At 41.7% G+C, this 22806-nt stretch overlaps 1 protein-coding gene across 1 annotated transcript in view; it reads left to right on the forward strand.

Moving 5' to 3' along the window:
- Positions 1-22806, forward strand: part of pcdh11 (protocadherin 11) — a gene marked incomplete at its 3' end in the record, with an annotated part of 148518 nt that overhangs the window by 61786 nt on the left and 63926 nt on the right. The window contains exon 4 of the mRNA XM_084042045.1: positions 5429-5488. Within this exon, the coding sequence (XP_083898171.1) occupies positions 5429-5488 (60 nt within the window). The remainder of the gene's footprint in view (positions 1-5428; positions 5489-22806) is intronic.

The following is a 22806-nucleotide window of genomic DNA, read 5'->3' on the forward strand; positions in this document are numbered from 1 at the left end:
ATATGGCATATTGTCGTAGTATTGTCACTATAGCACCTTGCCTTATATTTAGTTTTTTTTCCTCTCATAATCTATTTTATAATAATAAATAATCAAGACATATCGTGTTAACCACTTATTTTAACGCCCTACTTTGAAATAAATTAAAATATTCAAGATTTTTCAAAACTTTTCAAAATGTTTAATAGCAGATCTAAAGCTCAAAATGTGTCATATCAATTGTTTGGAAATGTTTGCCTATAATAACATTATAATAAAGGGACACTGGTGTTACCATTATTATTGATAAATGATTAAACCTTAATATTAATCTTTTATACGTGAGCATAACATGGCCTGATTGAAAAGCTTTGTTTTGTTCTGCTTAAAGAATTAATGCAATTTTAATACCATTAAGCTTGTTAAAAAACATAGCACAGTGATTATAGCCTGAGGAGATAAGTACGTGTGTGCGTGAGTGCATGCGCACGTGCACATGCGTGCATGCACAATCATGAGTAGGGATGGGATTTAGATTGGCTACTATCAAGCTTCAACAATCATTTCTCTTTAGTTGAACTAAAAGTAATTTCAAAATTGAATTTTAGAATTAAACCAATACTTCATTTACTTTCACTTTGCATGCCTTGAAATTACCGTATGCTGTTGTTTTTTTGTGCAGTACATACATAATCAATTATTTACTTATAATCTCAAACTGACTATTACCCATTAAAACCGGGAAAGCATCTGTGTCATTTTAGATTTTTGCATTGGCTATTCAAAAATAGCAGATGTACAAGCTCGCAGCGTGGCACAAAGTGTTATTTTTGAACAATTTAATGTGAGAACTACTGATTTAGAATCGGCCTCATGCAGGTCTAGTTTTTTTTTGTGTGAAAAGGCTAAACATCTATAAGCAGGTAATGGAGTGTTTATTCAATAACAGGGGTCTGTGTAACATTATTACGCAGGAGACTTTTCTGATGCAACCATAAAAATATCACAAACTTTTAACTTTGGCATGGATGTGAATTGTTGGATCTAAGCCAGCAACCAGCTGTTTTCCAATGTTTTTACTCATCTGTTCCATTCATACAATACTTAACTGCAATTATCTGGATGTGCAGGGAAATAACGCCAGTGTGCATTAATGGAAGCTTTGATTTGCAAAACGAGCCACAGAATTATTGCAAAGGTTGCTGCTGACATCTACAAACTTAAAATAAACTGGCATCTATTGTGTCCTTGAAGCAGGAAAGCATACACGCCCAAACTTTTTATGGTGGGGTGATCATGTCAGCAATGATCGCATTACATTTTTGGAAATGGATCAAGGTCATTCAAAAAAGGGGGGGAAAAAAAGGTTTTGAACTTTTGCCCAATGAGAATCATCATAAACCAATCATACTCACACAAGGACACAAATGTGCATACACAAATAGTGTACATGAATATGCTCTCTAACACGTGCATGCGCGCACGCACACACACAGAGCAAGAGAGAGAGAGAGAGAGAGAGAGAAATGATATTCCCCGCTTCTCTCCCCACAGAAAATAACTCATGTTTATTTGTCACATCAATTATTATATCATGGTTATAGTGCTACTCCGTCTGTAAGGGAGAAATTGTGTCTACTAATTCCGACATCCCAGCAAGGCCCATTCATCCATTTATATTTCATGAGCTTAGTATTTATGCTGTAGCGAGGGCCAATCTCGGTTGCTTTGGCCTCTGCGGTGTTCCCCCTTTAAGTTGCAATGAAATATAGATGTTAAGAGTCTGGACAGTTGAGTGTCTCATCTCTCTTGGTGATATCATGGGGAAGCCATTAATAGTGTCAGGGAGCATCAGACATACCACAGGCACATAATTGGATGAGGACATTCGTAACTGAAAGCACCTGCTTGGAATCAACAGGGTCTTCCCAGGAGGCCGGCCCTTAGATGATTCCCAGGGAAGTTTGCAAAGCCCAGCCACTTCCCCACTGGGTTCGTCTCACCCTACGCTCTTTTGCATTTCTGACTAAGGTCAGCTCACAATGGCTCCTGCTTAGCTTCTTATTCAATGGTATTGGGAATATGCAAATACTTTGGATCTTTGCATAATCACAAACAGCGGGACCATCTGTTGTTACCTTGTGTCTGCCTTTTTAATGGTGTTTCCTTGTAACTGAGTGATGTATCGGTGTATTAACAATGTGATAATCATCTCACCTCAAAATATGCATGTAGGCATGTATGTCAAATGTGGGACATATGTTTGGTGAAATATTCTGATAAAGAGGGATTTGCAATCGCTGCAGGAAAGAAAAGAAAAAGGAAAAAGGGGGTTAAGTGTAAGACAAAACAGAACACAACAAAACATGTTTGTTGGTTTCCCCCCCCACCATTTGTGATGACTAGAAGCTCGCCCCCGCTACGCGGGGGCTCGCGTCTAGCCCGCGGCCACGCCCACGTAGCGCCCGCGGCCACTTGGCAGCTCATATAAGTGGCGTAGCGTCATGAGGGCCAGTGGGGCCGTGGCTCGGTCAGTGAAGACCCTGTAGTGCGGATGATATGTGGCATAGAGGGGCAGATTGTAAATCCCCAGAGGAAACATCCGTGGGCTACCATTGGTTCAGCGATGTGTGCGGGCGCCCTGCGGCCCCTCCTCCTCCACCAATGTGCAGTATTGAGAGGCCTGACGTCACAACAATTGGAGCGATGGGCACTGCAGTCTGGTTGGTTAGGGTACACCCAGGGCCGGACTGGGACCAAAATTCAGCCCTGGCATTTTGATCCGGACCTTTTGTCAAGGGGGGGGGGGGGGGGGGGGGCGTTTCACTGTTTCAGCCCAGGCCTGCACATGAACTCTGCGGCCGCACTGAGGCGCCTGCTGGAAAGCATCCCAGCCCAAACATTAACGTAACTACTAATTGGGCCGTGCGACTCGGATATGACCGTAATAACCCTAAAACATTTTTAAAAATATATTAAAAAAAAAAATCTTTTTTTTTTTTTTTTTTTTTTTTTGGCCCAGTGGCCCACTGGCCCAGGCATTTGCCCGGTACGCCAAATGGCCAGTCCGCCGCTGGGTACACCTAGGGCCCAGGTAGAACCCAGTTAAAGCCTGCATGGGCAAACCCAGTTAGGACCCGCCTTGGTCCCACATAAACATGGCTAGTTGGGGCCCACCTAAGGGCCAGGTAGAAGCTACTTATAGCCTGCATAGGCATCGCAGTTGGGACTGAAGTGGATGCCGCTGACATTGCTGACATGGGGTCCATATGGTTTAGCCCACCTTGAAACCATATGGGAACTACGCTGGCATGCTGGCTGGAATGCAAACGCTGCATCATACCTGTAGTGTGTAGTTTGATGTTGTGTGTGAAGCAGATATACCTGCAGTGTGTAGATCAATGTCCATATGAAAGTCAATGGCCAGCAGTGTTTTTTTATATCTCCAGCAGAGTTTCTAGTGTCTCTGTCTCTCTCTGGAAGAGGCTGCACATGAACTCTGCAGCCGCACTGAGGCGCTCCAACACAAACACTCTGACATTAAGCTGCTTCACACAACAAACATCAGCACCACGCTGCTGTTTGTCCAAAAGACACAATATCTCCTCTCCCACCGACGTCATGTGTTCATTTATCGACAGCCGTACAGACTCCTTTTGACACATTTTACCTTGTTTATCCAGCTCTCACTGACTCTCCACATCGGGCTGTTATAGCGCCACCATGAGGCTGATTAGAGAAATCTCAAGTGGAATGTCTTCCTCGGCATAGTGGGAATGTGGGTGCAAAGTTGCACGGAAAGTGCATGCTGTGTTCATAATGTGAGGCATTTTGGTCCAAACGGAGCAGTCCTGCAGACTTTGGAAGCCATTTTAGCCAATCAGGATGGAATATGAAAAATCTGAAAGAGCCTTTTTTTTTAATGACTGTGGAGATACTGTGTACCGATGTGCGTGATGTTTGGGCAAAATATGTAGGAGTACTGTGAGAAATGTGTTTAGCAAAAAGCGGACGGACAGGGGGTGAAACAGTCTTGCGCCATACCTTTCGGCCTGGCGGAGACAATAAAAAAACGAAAGTAAAGGAAATGACCATTTCTGCATCAAAAGTAGTCAACAAACTATACTATAAAAACATTGGCCACATTGTGAAATAATCTAAGAAAGAGGCAATCATGTAGAAAATAGCCGATCTAGAAGCTTACAAAGTGTCTCAACGTGAGGCGTTGTGAGCTTGTAGATCTGCTATTTTCACAATATTTACTTGTGGAACGGAGTCAAGCAAAGCAAAGCAAAGCAAAATGGGGGGGTCCCCAGATCAAGAAGGTTTTTTTTTTTTGGGGGGGGGGGGGGGCGGCCAGAAAAGGTTGATAAGCACTGCTCTAATCGGAGCGAAATTATTTGAAATTACTACATGACCATAATGCAGCCTAAACATGCGTTGCACGGGGCGGTCCTGCCATTACGTTAGTTACTGCAGTTGGTGTGGAGCTACATAGTTCTCCAGAAGACACACACAAACATACAGCATCTACAATGGACTAACTGAGCAGCAATATTGACAATCACCACACGAACGTGCATTGTTGACAAAGTGATTGCACAGCCGCTGCAGGCATGACAACCACGTTAGCGTTAGCGACATGGCAGCTATCACAGCGCCCTGTCCGTCGTGTGCGACTGACTGTGATGGCTACAGCAAGCTCTCTGCGATGCCATTGTCTGGAAACTGCTCTTAGCGTGACACGACCAATGAGAGTGAGCGCTGTAGTTGTTGCTAAGATACGGTGGCGTCTCTGCCCCATAGCTTGTAGATCTCTCACGCATGATTGGCGTAGGCTGCGTTGCCAGGTCTGACTGTTTGTCTAAGCGATTTTGGGCTTATTTGGGTGCACTTTTGGGCTCGTTTCCATAGACCACGGCAGCGCTTATTTCTTTCCCGTGACCGATGTGGCAAAAAAGGTGCAAAACGAACCATCCGGAAGTACATTGCGAGATGAAATATATAGCACTTTTTGATTATTAGAGAAGGAGACACATGTGAAGGTGGAAAATGAAATGTAGGAGATTATATATTTTTTCATGAGCGATTTTTGTAGCAAGTTGTGAGTGAATTGGGCCACTCCTGTGGGCGGGGGGCTGATTAGAACCATTGGGGTTTGGGAAGGAGACGCTCTCTGTTTGAATGGTAGAGATATTTTCAAGATAAAGATTTAAAACATGACCATCAGTGAAATCCCTGGGGGACAGTGCGCAAAGTCTGCCACATCTGGTCTTGGATTAGTGTAAGACCTGCTGGTTGATACAGGGTCTCTTAAGTCCACTGAAATGTTTCACAGAAATGCTAATGGAGAGGACCAGGAAATAAGCTGCACCTACTGTCACTAAAGATTTGCTGCGAGATGCCCTCTACAGAAAGCATGTCTCTGATAATATGTTTTTCCTTGCAGAACCCGAACCAGACGCCAGAGAAGTCTTTCAACTCATCACCCCCCATTTGTCCTCATAAGGTAAGATCCAGCTTAAAACAAACCAAGTGGAAAACATCATTATCTGAGACAAATACAGATACCTTGAAACATGCTGGGATTTATTTTTATCTTTTGTATGTGTGTGTTTATTCCGTTTTGATTGCATGTCGTCTTGTATTTTTCACAAAAGAAGCCATTTGTGTAAACCTGCATAGGCTACTGAAGTTAAAACTGCCCCTGTTTGACGGGGGATTTTTTACATATTTTGTTGTTATTGGTCAAGTGTGTATAAAGATTGCTATTTCCATTCGGCCAAATGAGACAGACCATCAACAGTCTCCATCTAGTCAACATGCCCACAAGCTGTGAATTTGTCAATGCGGGGAAGGGTTGTAAAATATGTATATATATCTTTTTGTTTTTTTCACAATACTGAACTGATTATCCAGGCCCTCATTTTGATAATAGGGCTTAAAGTTATCCAGCACTATGTCGTGGACATTTTTCTCTGTTAATCTGACGCCCACACTGTTACTGTTACGTGCCCATATCACTGAGGTCATAGCCCAGTACTTCCAAGTGACCAAATCTGCCCTGTACTCTAGTTTCCAAACATGGATTTGTCAAGTAAAAATGCCACGCTAAATGGATGGCCTCACTTCACCCCCATTATAGACTGACAAAGTGTCTACACTCCAAAATATTGAGGTGAACAACCAAAATGCATGAGATATTTATACAGTAGATCGCTTTACTGAGCGCCAGGAAGACATAGGCTAAACAAACAGATGAATTGTTCCAAACGGTGTTCTTTATTGTTGAACCCTTTACTAAAGACATGAACTCTGTCTCGCTCTCTCCCTCACACACATACAAATCTGCCTTAATGCATATTCCTGGTGCAGCACAGGCCCCATGCACTTGCAGACACCGTAACCTGCAGTCTGATTCAATCCCGCTGTGAACAACCATGTCCAATTCTGTGTCTGTGCAAGTCCAGTTATCATTGATGTCGCCTGTTTTTTTTATTCTATTCAGGTGTTTGAAACCATGAAAACAAACACTGTATCCCAGCTTCACATCTTAACGCTGCATAAAATAGTAGACTAGGTCTATTTTGTCTTTGAACAAGTGAACTCTGTCTCTCCTTTTCTCTCTCTCTCTCTCTCTCTCTCTCTCTCTCTCTCTCCCACTCCCACACATTCCTTTTTTGGCCCACTTTGTGCGCAACCTTAGCATCGCCCATTTTTAACTTTCCTCTGATTAAGTCAGCCATAGCCTCAGTGGTAGCCTCTTCTTCCTGACCTATAAAAAAAAAAAGTTTTGGCAATGGCGGAGTAAACAAAGCTACAAATACCACTTAGAAGAGGAACTCGTAGGTGAAGCCTGAACACATTAAAATGCATTAGTGTGTATATCTGTGTGTGACTATGCAAACACGCGCGTGTGTGTGTGTACAGTATGTGTGTGTTTGTGTGCGTATGTGCGTGCTGCATTCGTACGTGTGTGCCGGCCCGAACCAGTGATATGTTCTAGTAAAGTTCACCCGAACTCGCCAGACCGACGAGTGAACTCACGGGACCCGTGGGTTAGGGGTCGACCCGTGCATCATTACTGGGCACAAGAGTAAATGCCGAAGCAGTGTTGCCAATTATCACTAGTCTCTACTGTAAACAGAGTGACCCAGCCATGTGAGTGGCTTTTTAAAGTTTTCTGATTATCTTCTAAAATGTAGAGTATGTTTTTTTGTTCATTTAAAGTCCATAAGTCCTTTTAAATTCTTGACTAGAAAGTAATTTCTTTTTTATGATGGCTTGTGATAGTTGTCACTCATAAATGCAGCCAGGTTTGGAAACTGAGCAGAGCAGATATGGTCACTTAAGTACCATTATCAGGCAATGAGGTCCAATCAAAACACACTTAATCCACATAGCATTTAATCAAATTATATAACAAGAAGTTATGGAACTAGGCCGATGCCTGTTGGGAACAATGCCCAATTGGCACCTCCGGTTATGCAATAGCTGTTGTACCCATTGTACGTGTAATCTCATTATGACGTCATATTTATGACATTGGGGATCTCCATATATGGGTATAAAAGGTAACTCATGGTTTTGTCTGCATGTTCACTATGTGCACAGTGAGAGATCTGTCAGATACTTTAGTTTAGTTTAAAACAGTTGACTGTATTTGATTCTATTTAAATATATATACTGTATATATATTTTCATAATTGAAACTACAGTAAAGGTACTCTCTTATTGCACAGCAATTAAATAATTCCTCTCCAATCCATTAATACTGACATCTGCTTGGCATGAGGTGAAAATGGCAGATTAATTCGATGCTAATATGTCCTGTCTATGCGCAGTCAAAGTCCTCACTTCATTCTCTCTGATGGTCTCAAGTCATCTTCACAGACTGATTGAATTACACTCCCCCCCCCCAACTCCTGCCTCCCAGTGCTTGCTACTGTACTTGCAAATGTGATAAAGTGTTATGTAGTGAAATTCACACAATTTCAGTTCATTGGCCCCCAAATGTGTCAAAAAAGGCCTGCGTCCTTTTCTGGTTGAGTGGTCAGCACGGCCAAGAGTGGAAAATGCAACAGTGGACTTGTGGTAAAAGGAAACCAAAGGAGAGAAGTGGTCTGACGGCCTGTCATCACCTAGCCTCGCGTTGCTAATGCACAGCTAGCTCTCTGAACATGTGGTCAACACCTAGCATCACCTCACGTTGCAAATGCACAGTTAGCTCTCTGAAAATGACTTGGGTGGCATTGAAAGCTGCAGACGATGGTGCGATGGTAAATAATAAGAAAATACGATACCTCCCTCCTGGTTCTGTCGCTGGGAAATAATGAGAGAGGCAATCAGCTTTTGTTCGGCGCGCCGTCAACACAAAAATGACACTGTAATTGCCTGCGTGTCCTTCACGTGGGGCCTGAACTGCTCATATGTGGATCGTTTCTAATGAGAGTCTGCTTTCTGTCTCCGTCGAGTAGGACAGGACGTCAATGAAGTTTGCATATAGCAAACGAGTACGATAATAACCTTGAAATTTAGGGTGCTGCTGCACATCAGGCTCTGCTCTCCCTGCCATTTTGTTCCCATCTCCTCTCTCTCTCTCTCTCTCTCTCTCTCTTTCTGTAGCTCTTTTTAAACAGCTGATCAGGCTGATGTAACGGGGAACACCATGGGTTTGTGGGTGGTGGTGTTCACGTTTTAGCTGTTAGTAGCAGAACATAATCTCCCTCTCGTCAGCTCACATTAGTCTCTGCTTTCCGCACCGACCCAATATGCACAGAGAATGCAATGGGCCAGCCGGGGTAATTTGGTATGTCAGTCAGCGCAGGAGGCTGGTAAAATGAGTAAATGGCTGGATATGATTCACATGAAAAGAATATTCGGATTGTAATGGCCCTCAGAATAGGATACCCCCCCACTACGCACTCACACACACACACACACACACACACACACACGCCTCTCTTCATCTGCATTGTACGCATTCTGGGGATAGATAGGGCAACGAACAGAGGGCTTTTAAACTGACTGGTCCCTGATTATATTAAGAGTGTGAGAATGAGAGTGAGTGAGCAAGCGAGAGCGCGAGGAAAGAGAGCAGTGAGGGAGTAGATGGGTTGCCCAAGCACTAAGTACACATAATTGCTTCTTGACACATTGGCCAAATTCTGCAGTGCCAGGATCTGAACGAAGATGATTAACGGCTGTCCGAGTGGGTGGGCACCACAGGTCGTTCGGGGTCTTTGGTTTCCATAGCGATCCTATAGTCCAAAGGCCATACATTGAATTGTGAATATCCCAGGGGTCTGCACATTGTTAGGCTACAATTAGAACTGGCATCGAGTGCATTATATCCACCCACCACTGAATGTCATTCTCTTATTCATCTACCAAGCAGTTATTTAGCTTTTCTCCCCATTTGCCCCTCTATTTTTCTGAAACCGTTTACTGTGGCTGGCAAGAAGATAAAGAAAGAAACTCTTGCATTTTGTGCATAATTGAGGAGTGGGCCCTGAGCATTGGTGCAGTGAGGAGGTCAGGGTAAAAGGGCAGGTTAAGATATATTTCTGACAGTAAGCTCCAGGAGGACAAAATTGTGCCAATTTTTCATGAGGTTTTGTTTGGAAGCTTTGGCATGAGTTCCTCATCATAGCATAACAGGATTGAAATAAAATGGGTATATGCGAATAGGGAAGAAAATACAGTTTGTTAGTATACTTGTGAAATTATTACTAATTATAGGTTGTGGACAGAAACACACTTCAGTAAAATCTATCAGTATGAAATTGAGTAGTACTTTTTATTATTATTATTTGTGTCTGTCATAGCCATGCCATAATATGGCGTGGCTGTGCTACTTTGAGTTGTTTGCTGTCATTCAAGGCAAACCAGTTTATTTGCACAGCACATTTCATAAACTAAGTCAAATTCTAATAATAATAAATAAGGATAATAAAATGAAAAACAATATTACATGAAGGTCAAGATGTAATGATGGTTTAACTTTTTCTCACACTATCAGCAATAATAGTATTCAGAGTATCATATTGCAGTCCTGCGCGGGTCCCATTTTAGAAACCCACACTGGCCCCAAAACCGAAATGTTCAATACCACAACACATCCGTCCTGTTATCTGCAGATATCTGCAAATCAACTCCTTAACTTTGTTGTTTAACCTTTATTTACCATGGGGAGGTTGCCCTGCTTCAGATTCACACAGATACACACACATTAAAACCTGGGAGCTGCCCAGTACAACCTCAAACCAACAGTCTTTTACTGTTGGCCACTGAGCAGTTGGGGGTTCAGTGCCTTGCTCAAGGGCACTTCGGCAGTGTTGGGGGAGCGGTAAGTGGTTAGCCCACTTCCCCACACAGATTTTTCCAGCGATCCGGGGGAACGAACCAGGAACATTTCAGTCACAAACGTGCTGTTCTAACCTGTACGCCACCGCAGCCCCTGTGTTTACCTGTGTTGTAAAGTTTCAAAATACTAACTTGTGCTAGACAGCTAAATGACAATGAACTGTGATAAGTTACTCTTTCTTGTGTTGTTGTTTTCTGCGTAGTGCAGGATAGTTAGTATACTTTTGTATACGGTTGTTCATTATTGATGATGGTGCTTCTCATTGTTATTTCTTACCTTTGTATTGCTGTATCCAACAGTACTTTGTACCTTACTCTGTATCTGTAACTGCCTCTTGGCGAATGATATTCCCCTGTGGGATCAATAAAGTTATCTATCCATCTATCTATCTAAGTTTTAACGCTGAAACAGCCTCGCAAATCAAAGTAAATGTCAGCTAAAGGGATCTCTTGCCACAACAGCCTTAGTTAGGCTAAATAAAACACTTTGCTCGCTGTATAGCTCAATCACGTAACATTTAACCATGATTTATGGCTGTGATCTGTGATCACCTGAAGGAAATTATTTTTGTCCATTAGTAGACTTACGGCAGCTCTGCAACCATGGAGGAAAATAGAGCACACAGACAGACATACTTGAGAGACATTAACACAGTTTTTGTGTCACTGCTGCCGATCCATTTTCTCTCTTGACAGCATGCTTAATTACTAAGAAGTCTACCAAATGCATGTGGATACAGTGTGACACAGTTTATTAAGCTCTCAACAAATACCTTAATATTTTTAGAATGTCGGTTACAGAGGCAAAAGCATGTGTGGTACCATCCCGACTCAATTCTACTCAACTCAACTAGCTTTTGGTACCAGGTACGTCGTTTTCCACTGCTTCTCAATGTCACTATTTGTTCTAGCAACACAACACAGGTTCCAGCCACTTCTGTGGCGGAGAGGAGAGCAGTAAAGAACAATTTCGACTTGTCTGGAAAAACTTTATTTCACCTGTACAGTCCAACAAAAAATCTTTTTGATAACATTTTAGGTGAGGACAGGCCAAGCAGTTGCTCATATTGATTCATTTCACATTTATAACAGCTAGTTTAAACATTTGTCACCAGTAATTGGGAGCTTCCGTGCAGTACAGTACTAGCAAACTGACCAATCAGTAGTCTGTAGAGTTTTCACATCAACTTTTAGTAACGCCTCAGCTCGATGGAGGTGATACAAAAAGAATATCAGTACCAGGTACCAGGTACTACTTTGTATTGATGATAAATCAAGAAAGGCAAGTAGAGTCGAGTCGAGCCAGTACCATGCAGTGGAAAAGCTCAATAAAAGTATTTGTGACCAGCAATCAAACTTGATCGCTGGTCAGTGATCACAACACTGAATCGCCAGACTATAAAAAGCCCTTGCTGTCGAGCAAAATAATATTGTCCACTGTCTCTGGTTTAATTTGGCTTCTCCTCTGTTGAACAACAAATCCAGCAATAGAGAGAGAAGTCACTCTCACTGGCAGTAGCTACTTGACCCTGGAATGGAGAATTTGTATTTCACCCACACCCGACCTACTCACATTTTATTTTGAACCATGCCCGCACACATTTTCTTATGGTCCCTGTGGTGCCCTGTCTGCAGCTGACCCTGTTAAGTAGGCTATGGGTACATTATTATTATTATTATTATGTTGAGAGAGAGACAGAACAGAGAGAGAGAACAAGAAAGAGAGAGAGTATCTGAATATGTGCATTGTGCATGCATGCATGATTGCATACTGTATGTGTGTATGTGAGCACTTCAACCTATTTAGGTGACAGATGGAGAGGGCGAGTGTTGGGGGTGGGGTTCAAGCACCTCTGCCAGTATGGGGTCCTGCTGCACTCTGTTCCTGCCAGCTCTCTGAAATTACTATGGCAAACTAAAGCCCTATGACTCCATGATGTCATTTCACAGCTTTTGTTTTCCACATTGAAAATGAAAAACATTTTCTCTGACAACTTTGGTTGTAAAGGGTCAAATGATGAAAATGCTGAACAAATCATTTGCTTGCTCAGAACACCCCCTCCCCCCTTTTTGTTTTGCCTTCCTCTGAACGCTGTTATGCAAACGAACAGACTGATAACCATAGATAAAACGGTTGATGGGGGCCTCTTGCCATGCAGCATATTCCTAAGGAATGGCCGCTTGTGAATATCATCTTAATGAAGTTTCATCCTGTATAATAAAAGACAACCCCCCCGGCACCTAAACAAGAGGCCAGTCACACAGGAATTAAGGTTATTTAGAGGCAGACTATGAGTAGTTACTGAGGCATCTTCCAACCAAACGCAAACACAAACAATCCATTCACTCACTTGCAAGCATACACACACACACAAAATTCAGCAGAGGTAAATTTGATCGTGGAAGACAAGCGGCAACAACCCAGGGTTCTATCAGTGTGCCCGAGGTTGCGTCATGTTGTGACAAAAAAAAAAGAAGACAATCCGAAAGGTCATTTATGACCTCTGGGTTTGGTCCTGTGCAGCATCTGTCACTAGCAAGCACAGCATGTCCATGTCAAATGGCAAAAGGTGTATGCAGAGCATTCAGCCTACAGGCCATAAGGGCAGTACAGGCGTACTACACCATCGGCCACTGTTGCAGCGCTGGGATTTCCTTTTAGCAGTTCTCTCGGCTTATCGACAGCGCATCCAACATGCCATATGTGACACGACTGGTTGAATGACTCGAATGGCTAGTGACAGCAGAAGCCGGTGCAGCACGGCATATTTAAATAAATACTGGCAGTAAAAGCTCACATGGACGACTATACCATCAAATGCACAGCCTGGGCACAAGAAAGAAAAGAAGACAAGTAAAGGATAAATATTTAACATTGCAAATATGTTGAAATTGTAGCCTATATTTAAAATTGAGATGTAAGTCATCCGGGTCCTAAATCACATTTATTTGCATCTATATTGGTTACTATTCAGTGCATCATCTTATTGCAGCATTGAATCTCATGATATCCTCTCTGCTTTATGAGGCTGAGGCAATGCTAGTCGAGGGCTGAGAACAGACAATTTTAAGCAAAGATGTCACCTCCCCAGTTATCATGGTTTCCATAACAAAGGTTAAAGGCATCACAAAATCAGGAGAAATTGATAGAGGAAAATATGATTGTTGCTCCCCTCTCTCTACTGAATCTCAATGAGACCACATGCCATGCCAACGTAGAACAAATCAATAGAATGCCACTGCTAACTGCTATTGCTCCATGCCACTTCTGGTTGAATGGCAAAATCCTATCCTCACGGAGACATGCATAAATTGGATATTGTCAAGGCACCATAAAAAGGGGGTATGAGTATGAAAGTGAAAGTAAAACTATGCATTTTGTTCTCTCTCTCTCTCTCTCTCTCTCTCTCTCTCTCTCTCTCTCTCTCTCTCTCTCTCTCTCTCTCTCTCTCTCTCTCTCTCTCTCTCTCTCTCTCTCTCTCTCTCTCTCTCTCTCTCTCTCTCTCTCTCTCTCTCATATTCCCCACCCTACATCCAACTAAACCAATCAGGGATTTGAGGGCCACACATCCAATCAATTACTACCCAAATCAGTGTAGACCCCATTGATATAGAATCATTTGTCAAGTCACTGCAGATGGTGGAGGGCAGGTACCCCTGTGTCAGAGGCCGTATCCATGAGGAAATCTCTGTGCAGGGTGCACTCCCCACACTTCCCAACCCATTAATGATAAGTCATTGTGTGCTTCAGGATTGCAGTGGAGCAGCCCGTTCCCTGAGATGGCTAATGTATTACCCTTTTAGCCTGACCGGTGGCTAATACCTAGGCCTGTAATCCAGCAGAATGATTGGAACCTTCTTTAAGGGAAGCATGGTGGGACTTTCATGGGTCCTGCTTTAGGGTGTTCACACTGTAGGAGCTAAATAAAACCTGTAGCAATGGTGTAGTCGAGTGATCACATTACCCTTAACATCTACAGAGGACCACACCACCAGCCTACCAAATGAGGCCTACCTGTGCACTTTATATAAATTCATATTTCTTAAATAAATAAATGAATACATACATACATACATATGTACGCACATATGGTGTAAACAATAGCCTTTGTGTGCGTGTGTGTGTGTGTGTGTGTGTGTGTGTGTGTGTGTGTGGGGGGGGGGGGGGGGGGGGGGGGGGGTTATAGCAGGCAGGCAGATCTTATGACAAAAACAAGGTCATTTATTCTTTAAGTAATTACATGTAGCCTCATTTGTGTCACATTATCTAGTCTAAAGTCTAGACTGTCTTTAGGGGAAATACAATGTGTAATAAAATACAAAGATAAATATAGACGCAAATCAGTGATTCAGGGTTTCAAGCCATTCAATTTTACACACATGGTTCAACAGTGTTATGAAACATATTCGGTTCATTTCGTAATGATTGGACAAACACCCTTTTAATTTATAATCTGATTAGTGATGTGTCACAACCATTTGTAGCACCCCTTAGTGGTCAATTTGATTGAAACTTAGAGGGTATGTTTCAGAAATAAATATATATATATCATGTGATATATAATATCACTGCTACTTTTTGTCACTGGCAGATTTGTCTGGTTTCCAGGCTATATAGACATATCCTGCAAGTTTTGAGTTAATGGGTCAATACCTTCAAAACTAAAATGAGATATGAACCTTGAGGCAAGAAACTGACCAGAAATTTGGCAACTTCTTACTTCCTTCACGGGTGTTATCAATGATACTGATTAAGGCTCTATTCCATGTAGTGTAGCAGAGTCTTTCCAGTGAGCCAACATGCACAATAGCAGCACCCTGACCCTTGACCAGAATGGAATACAGCCTTAATTATCATCATTGGTAACACTTGTGAAGGAAGTAAGAAGCGGCTCAATTTCTCACCAATATGGCTGCTGTGCATAGGGCCTATTCAGACCGCTGCGACTGTTCTCTGCACAACATATCGCAATGTGGTTTTATCCTGTTTCAAATCACTGATGTGTCATGTGCAGTGGCGTTCCCAGGAATTACGTTTAGGGCAGGCGAGATTTTTTTTCTACGCCCGAAGGGAGCGGGGACTCGGGGAAAAATCGCAGGGGAAACAAGTTAACAACAACACTACACTGACTACAAAACTAACGTGTTTCTTTTTTTACACAATGTCGGTTCCACGGCGTTTCAAATATCATTGGATTGAGGTAATTATACGCTGGCACGGGGATAGAAAACTATGTTTAATATCTTGGCAATCAATGTGTTAATAAATACATTTTATTTTAATAAGAATTATAAATAAAAAAATGGAATCTAGAATAATAAGATGTTTAGCATATTAATAATATAAACTTTGGGTTTTATCAACTGAGGCTTCCTTTTTCCCCATCGGAAGCAGGAATGCGCAGAATGTACAGAAAAACAACAACGGCACGTGGCTTCCCTTGGACGCGCACATGTGCGGGGCTCAGGAGTAACGTTATGAAATAGCGTGGAAATTGCGATACGGCGTGCAATTTATATATATATATATACATATATGTATATGTATATATATATATATATATATATACATATATATATATATATATATATATATATACACATATATGTATATGTATATATATATATATATATATATATATATACATATACATATATATATATATATATATATATATATATATACACATATATGTATATGTATATATATATATATATATATATATATATGTATATGTATATGTATATGTATATATATATATATATATATGTATATATATATATAAAAGATACGTCCTCCTATAATTTGACAAAGCTCTGTGAGGGTGGTGAGACCAAAATTGTTCTGCCCGGTTCTCCTCAGTGGCTGGAGAAATTGATCTGAATTTGCACACAGCCATTGACCATTACCATGTGCACCTAACAGCGCAGCCCGTTTTTCTATTTTCCCAACTGTCAGCTGTTTATTCGCGTTTTTAGGTCACCCCGCGACCTAAAAACGCGCCCCGCAAGCTATGGGATGAATGATCGAACTGCACTGAAGGGCATTGGACATGCTGGCCATTCATAGGTACTGCAGCTCAAAACGGCTTTGGCCACTGTACATGAAGGAGCGAAAACGGTTTCGACCAATGGGCTCGACTCACGAGCTTGCGCACGGGGCTGCGCACCGAGGTGACGCAAAACGTGTCACTGGTGTGACGCAAAACGTGTCACAGTGGCCCGAAATAGGCCTCGCACATCACACTTCACAACCCGGAAGAAGGGGTGAATTCGCCTCATGCGCTGGGTGAGCAATTCAATGCGTGGGAGTGGATGGGAGGCGATATCCGGTGCCCTCTCTATTATGTTTAACTCTATGGTTACACTCTTACCGTCTGCCACAAGCACACACAGAGAGAGTGCGTGTGTGTGTGTGTGTGTGTGTGTGTGTGTGTGTGTGTGTGTGTGTGTGTGTGTGTGTGTGTGTGTGTGTGTGTGTGTGCGTGCTCGCGACGGGACGCGGGATAACCCCACGTTTGCAAATACTTTCGCAGTATACTGCTGTGTGGTTACTTTTCCATGGAATATTTGTTAATGACCAATATAAAGCCACATTGCTCTGTACGGTGGTGTGACATTGGATGACATTGGATGGTCAAACAAACACTGTCCTTGTGTGATTTGGCATAGCCCTACTGTGACTTGAAAGGAACGAAAAGAAAAATAAGACAAAGTAATTAATAAATAAAATCTCAAAAACCCTTAATTTATTGATGAGGCATTAATCATAAAAAGCGTAAGATCTTTGCCTGTGGTCTAACTATAAAAGAACCGATTTTAATGATATTATTCATGAGCAAAGTAATATTCAATGCCTTCATGATTCAATGATATATCCTTTTCTCTTCCTCCCTACCATTATAAATCAGTGTGTTGCCATGGGATGACATGGATGCCAGCATGAGAAGAAGATGACTTCTCTGTAGTGTCTCTTCTTTCAAAATAATTCTTTAGATCAACACAGCACAACTCTGTTGCTGCCAGACAGAAGACCATCCAAATAAAACATGAAAAATAGATGTAAAAATAAATAAATAAATGGACACATAGTGTCTCAAAGGGCGGTCACAGGACGGTCATCCTTTAGGAACTCGTTCTGCAATGGAGACAATAAACAGTGATGATATGCATTTTCACAGCAATCAACACATCCAGTGTCAATGCAACATCAGTCAATATCCTCACGGGCCCTCATGTCTTATTTCCTGATCTTGGATTTCGTGTTTTATATCCCGTACAAGCAACACTTTCATCTTAGGTGGTAATCAAGTAGCTTGGCTAATGTGTATTAACATGTCGATTATTCTCCTGGAAGTCATCACATCTTAGCATAAAAGTCTGTCTTTGACAAAAGTTCCTAAATGTATGCACATACTGTAGGTAAATTTAACCAAACATCTGTGATGATTTGTCAAGAGCATGTGCAGCTATATGTCATACGCTGTCAAAGTGTGTCTCATTATCTTTGGTTGATATTCCTGTTTATCCAATATGCTGTAGTTTGTGTTTTATCTGTGAATAACTAAAAAGGCAGTGTCACCGGTGTTATTTTATGTCTTTGATATGGGATTTATGATCTCTGAAAAAAACAACAAAGGAGAAGAGGAAATTACAAATCGCATTAATTTGAAAATTATTAAGTCATTGGGTACATGCATTTTCTAGCATGCATTTTCTCCTCACTCAGAGAACTTGTATATTTCACATTGGCACATTGTGAAGATGTAGAATATACCAAGGGAATTTAGAGTCAGCATGATGAAAAGCATGGTAGCTATAGGAAGGAAGAAAACAAAGCTATAACCAGCAGATGACCTTATTGTACCATCCAGAAGCAATATTGCCTTTATTTGTCATTATTACCGCTCGCATTTGCTGTGAGTGGGAGGAATATCAATTTGACAAAGAGGGCCTCTGACTAAATGTTAAGGAGCCCTCATCACGAGACACATCCCTACTGTTCTGAGTGGGCAGATATGGCAGTGTTTTACTACTTATGGATATTCAATGGGAAACACTGAACGGGGCTTCCTGTAATAAGGCATTTACCAATGCAGAGTAGCACTGTGCACTGTGAGAACATATGTTAATATATTTGGCCGTGGCCGGAGAAACAGCACGAGGGTTGGAAGAAGAAATGCATGTGTTTGGCTTCCTGGAGCTCCCATTTGCCTTCCACAAAAATATCCACATGACGGATGCTCAGTTGTGGGATGAGGGGGGGGAGAAAAGTCTTTGGCAGAGAGGAGAAGTTTGTTTTGGTGACGGTGATGGACCACACTTGGGTGGGGCAGGCTAGGAGAGCGAGAGTTCTTCACTGCATGGCTTCTGAATTACATCAAAGCCACACTTTCTAAACTGACTGAGCTGTCAAGAAAACTGACATTGACATATTTGGGTACGGTATGCATGCGGCAGATGGGGATACGACAGTGGGTTTTGTCTCTGTGCTTCATCAATGATTTAACAGCACTGCACCCCTGCGCTGCGTTCCGTTTGCACGCATGATTTGATTGTGTATATGCATTCTTAAGACCTGACAGTTGCATGTTGGTTAACAAGCTGCCTCAGTTGAATGAATAAATAACAGTTTGTGTTATGGGTATATTATCATACACTAGCCTAATCTTCAAAATGGGCTACTCATACTTGTTATTTACATATTTAACAGAGTCAGACCCATTATGGGGTATCAGTCTGCAAACTAAGACATAATTACAGAAAATAAACTATTTCCTTGCAGACCTCTTGCATTCATATGGATTAGCTTGCCTGAAAAAATATGTATGAAGTCTACATTGATATAACTGGTGGAGAAAGTGCTATCTCTTCTGGAATATTGAGTATGTTGACTGTTAATATTTTATTGGTGGAGGATGCTGTTTGCATCATGGAACAATTTGTACTTCCCTTCCTATATATTCCGTCTCTCTTATAGCTGGCCTTCTTGAAAAATCGGGTCTATTGGCTTTTTTAGTGTCTATTACTTTGCTTTTATTGCCATTTCATTGAGGGAAATAAACACATGACCTTGGTTGGACACTGTGTGCTTTTATGACCTGCACATATCTACTTGTTTCCTCAAAAGGCAGAGAGCAAATGTGTGGAGAGGAAATGCTGCACAAAATGGTTCTCATTTGTAACATTAAAAGCCTCCTGACAGCAACACGATCTGTCTCTTACTATTGCAACGTCTCACTTAAACATTCCTTATGAGGTGTAAGGACTAAGAAGAACGGATGATTTAGTGATGCTAATTAGCCTGACTATAGCCCCCAGACATTTTAGTTAGAAGTACTTTGAGTGAGGTACTCTATTTGGTGTGAGAAATGTGTGAGTTTTCAAAATCTCAAAGGTACAGTACCATCTTTGTGAAAACACCTCCACTACATACACAGAATTGAAAGTATTTGAAGCAATGGAGCAACTCTAAGGATGGTTGTGTCTGTTTGTCTGTCAATGGGTCTGTCTGTATGTTGGTCGGCTGGTCCGTCCGTCCGTCCGTCTGTCCGTCCACCACTATAGTCCGAAAAATATATATCGAAAAACTACTGGCTAGATTGCCATGTAATTTGCTGTGCACCTTACAGCTCCTCAAATAATGATCCCTATTGACTTTGATGACCCCACAGTTGCACACAAGATATCTCAAAAACTAATAGGCTTACCATGCAACCTGCTGGGCGCATTCATGCTCCCCAGAGGATGAACCTTAAACATTTGAGTGACCAATGACCCTAACTCTAGGCCACCCTCAGGCCAAAATGTTTTGCCAACAATATTTATCAATCTAATCTAATACGGAGATTGCAGCATCAGTCCTCTTGATATTGGTGACTATAGTCTTTCCTCTAGGCCAAAAGTTTTCCTTTTTTTCTATTTGAAAGCCATTTGTAGCGTTTTGATTATGGTACTCAATTTTATTTCACTTTAAAGTTTTAGCTGTTGTTCACAATATGTGCTAATCCTTCAGTGAACAGAACAGGTAAATGCATTTCTGTCATCCTTTTAATGATTAATTAACTATAAAGACAGCAATATTGGTTCAAATGACTTGGTTGGGTGTAAGAAGCAGTAGTAGCTAATGAGGCATTTAGACGCTTAGGGCCCTGTTTAATATGGGTAATCTTCTCAACTTCAACTTCATTGTCACATCAAAGGTCAAAAGTTTACAGGTGTAAACCTAATCTGGATCAGATGTTATTTTTAATTTGTTCAACCTCAATGAAGAGTCTCTCAGCAATGTCATATATCTGTCCACCTTGAGTGTTATGTTGAATTCGAATGGATTTTGACTGCAAGCCACCAGGGGTAGCCATACCTTAGTGGTTAAAGAGGCCATAATCTGGTAAGCAGAAGGTTTGCCTCCCAACCCGGTCTACTATGTGTATCTGTCGAAGTGTCCCTGAGCAAGACAGCTCCCCCCAGAGTGCTCATCATGTCCACGTGAGCAGCCATCATCTGGGTGAAGCTGAAACTGAATGTTCCCCACCCGATTCACAAAGGTCTCCCCCTTCCCCTTACAGTACATAGAAGCACACCGTAATTCAAAACTGGTAATAATACGCTCTCTAAATAGTAAGAAAATATCTACAGTATGCTGCACTGCCCTGGTCATTAGACTAGCTCATGGCCCGGTCTAAGGCAAAATGGCTTTTTGAGTTTTCTAACTGTACCTAAGACAGCAATGCTGCAACCATGCACGAGACCACACCTCATTTTAAGACCAACCATGGGCACACAGATGGGCACAATTACATTTGGTAATTATACAACGCAAATGACAACTGTGTCGGTTGTAAAATAGCACTGACAATTTCAATGCACTTTCTGTGATGATTTTGCACTCGTGATTTTGCACTAAGTGCCCTTAGTCTTGTATCATGGTAAAAGTTGTTCCTACGCTACAGGGTACTATGCAGTTGACTGGAATAGCAACACTTGTAAGGTTATCTTTTTGAAGTGAAGTCTGTAAGCAGCTCAGCAGAGAGATGGTTAGTATTTTTAGAGACATTAATTCAGTATTATCACATCTGAAATTGGTAATGAGGGAACAGTCACTTTGGAGCGCTAATGCGTCACAGCAGTTCTTCTGCAAAGTCCTTGTGAGCACGTGATCATTATGTGAAGTGACAATCCATGGTTCCATGTGGTTGACAGTGACTGTAGTTTGACACATAATGAGAGAAATGCTGAATGACATTAGACTCAACCATATGGCTGCTAACTGTGTGTTTAAAGTTGAGAATGCAACTCCCAGCATTCAGGAGCTCATATTCAGTGAATGCACGGGGAATCATTAATCAGTGTCATCATTGTGTGTCTTGTTTGCCAGTGGGTGACAGTGATAAGTGATTCTGGTTCTTTGCTTTAACATTGGGGCCTTCCTACAGTGTGCTGCTGCACATCGCAATCTGTGGACAATGCTTCTGCCATTCTCAATAAAACAAACTGTCACTGCTTTCAATGGCAGTGGAGATCAAATGCATTAACAATTCATATGTCACTATGAAATCTTGATGAAACCAAACACCAAAAGGTTTGACACCACAATGGGATTTACCCTCTCCACTCTCCTTTCCACTACCTTTCCCCACTGACATATTTACAATACCGTTAAAAGGCTGTGCTTCAGTCAATGACCTCCGGCTGAAATATTCTTCCCCTTCCTTGGGTTTTTAGTGCAGACGCCGTGACATCTTGGATTTGCATAGTAGTAGAGATCAATGTAGCTTTCGGAGCCTGGTGTGACACTTATTCAAAACAGCTCTCTCTTTTCTTCCCTGGTGTAGTCTGGAGCAAAAGGGGGCGAGCAGGCAGTGACTGATGTGGGTTAGGGAAAGGAAGAAAAAAAAACACCAGACACTTCCTACTTAGCTGTTCTACCGCAAACTGCATTTCTATGTCATCGCTGTCGGACAGAAAACTTGTATCTCCATATTTCATCTTTTTATGCCCCCCCCCCCCCCCCCCCCCAGAAAGTGAATGCCCTACTGTATGGTTCATCCTACAACAGTGTCATTCATGAATGCACTATTTACCATGTATTTGAAATGAGCAAAAATACCTGATCTACAAAAAATGATGACTATAATGACATGCCCAAAATAGTGATCTATTTTATCACTCTAATAGTGAAATATTGAACCAATGAAAAGTGATAATAAGAGCTTGTGACTAAATAATAACTACATTGGAACCATTTCCCATTTCCTATAAAGTAACGGTTTTACAAGGTTTCTGCTCGACAGTGATAATATGGGCACTTGAACACTACCTACAACCCACTTGACTTCAGTTCTATTTCTGAGTTATATGTGATGCCCGTTTGATGTCAGTGAAGAGGTGAATGTAAGGAGAGGAAAAAAGAACACAGCTTTTCCAACATCTTCACCTAGTTCACACGAGTGATACAAAAGA

Source organism: Gymnoscopelus microlampas (genome assembly GCF_963454915.1).
Source record: "Gymnoscopelus microlampas genome assembly, chromosome: 18".
Classification (NCBI taxonomy): domain Eukaryota; kingdom Metazoa; phylum Chordata; class Actinopteri; order Myctophiformes; family Myctophidae; genus Gymnoscopelus; species Gymnoscopelus microlampas.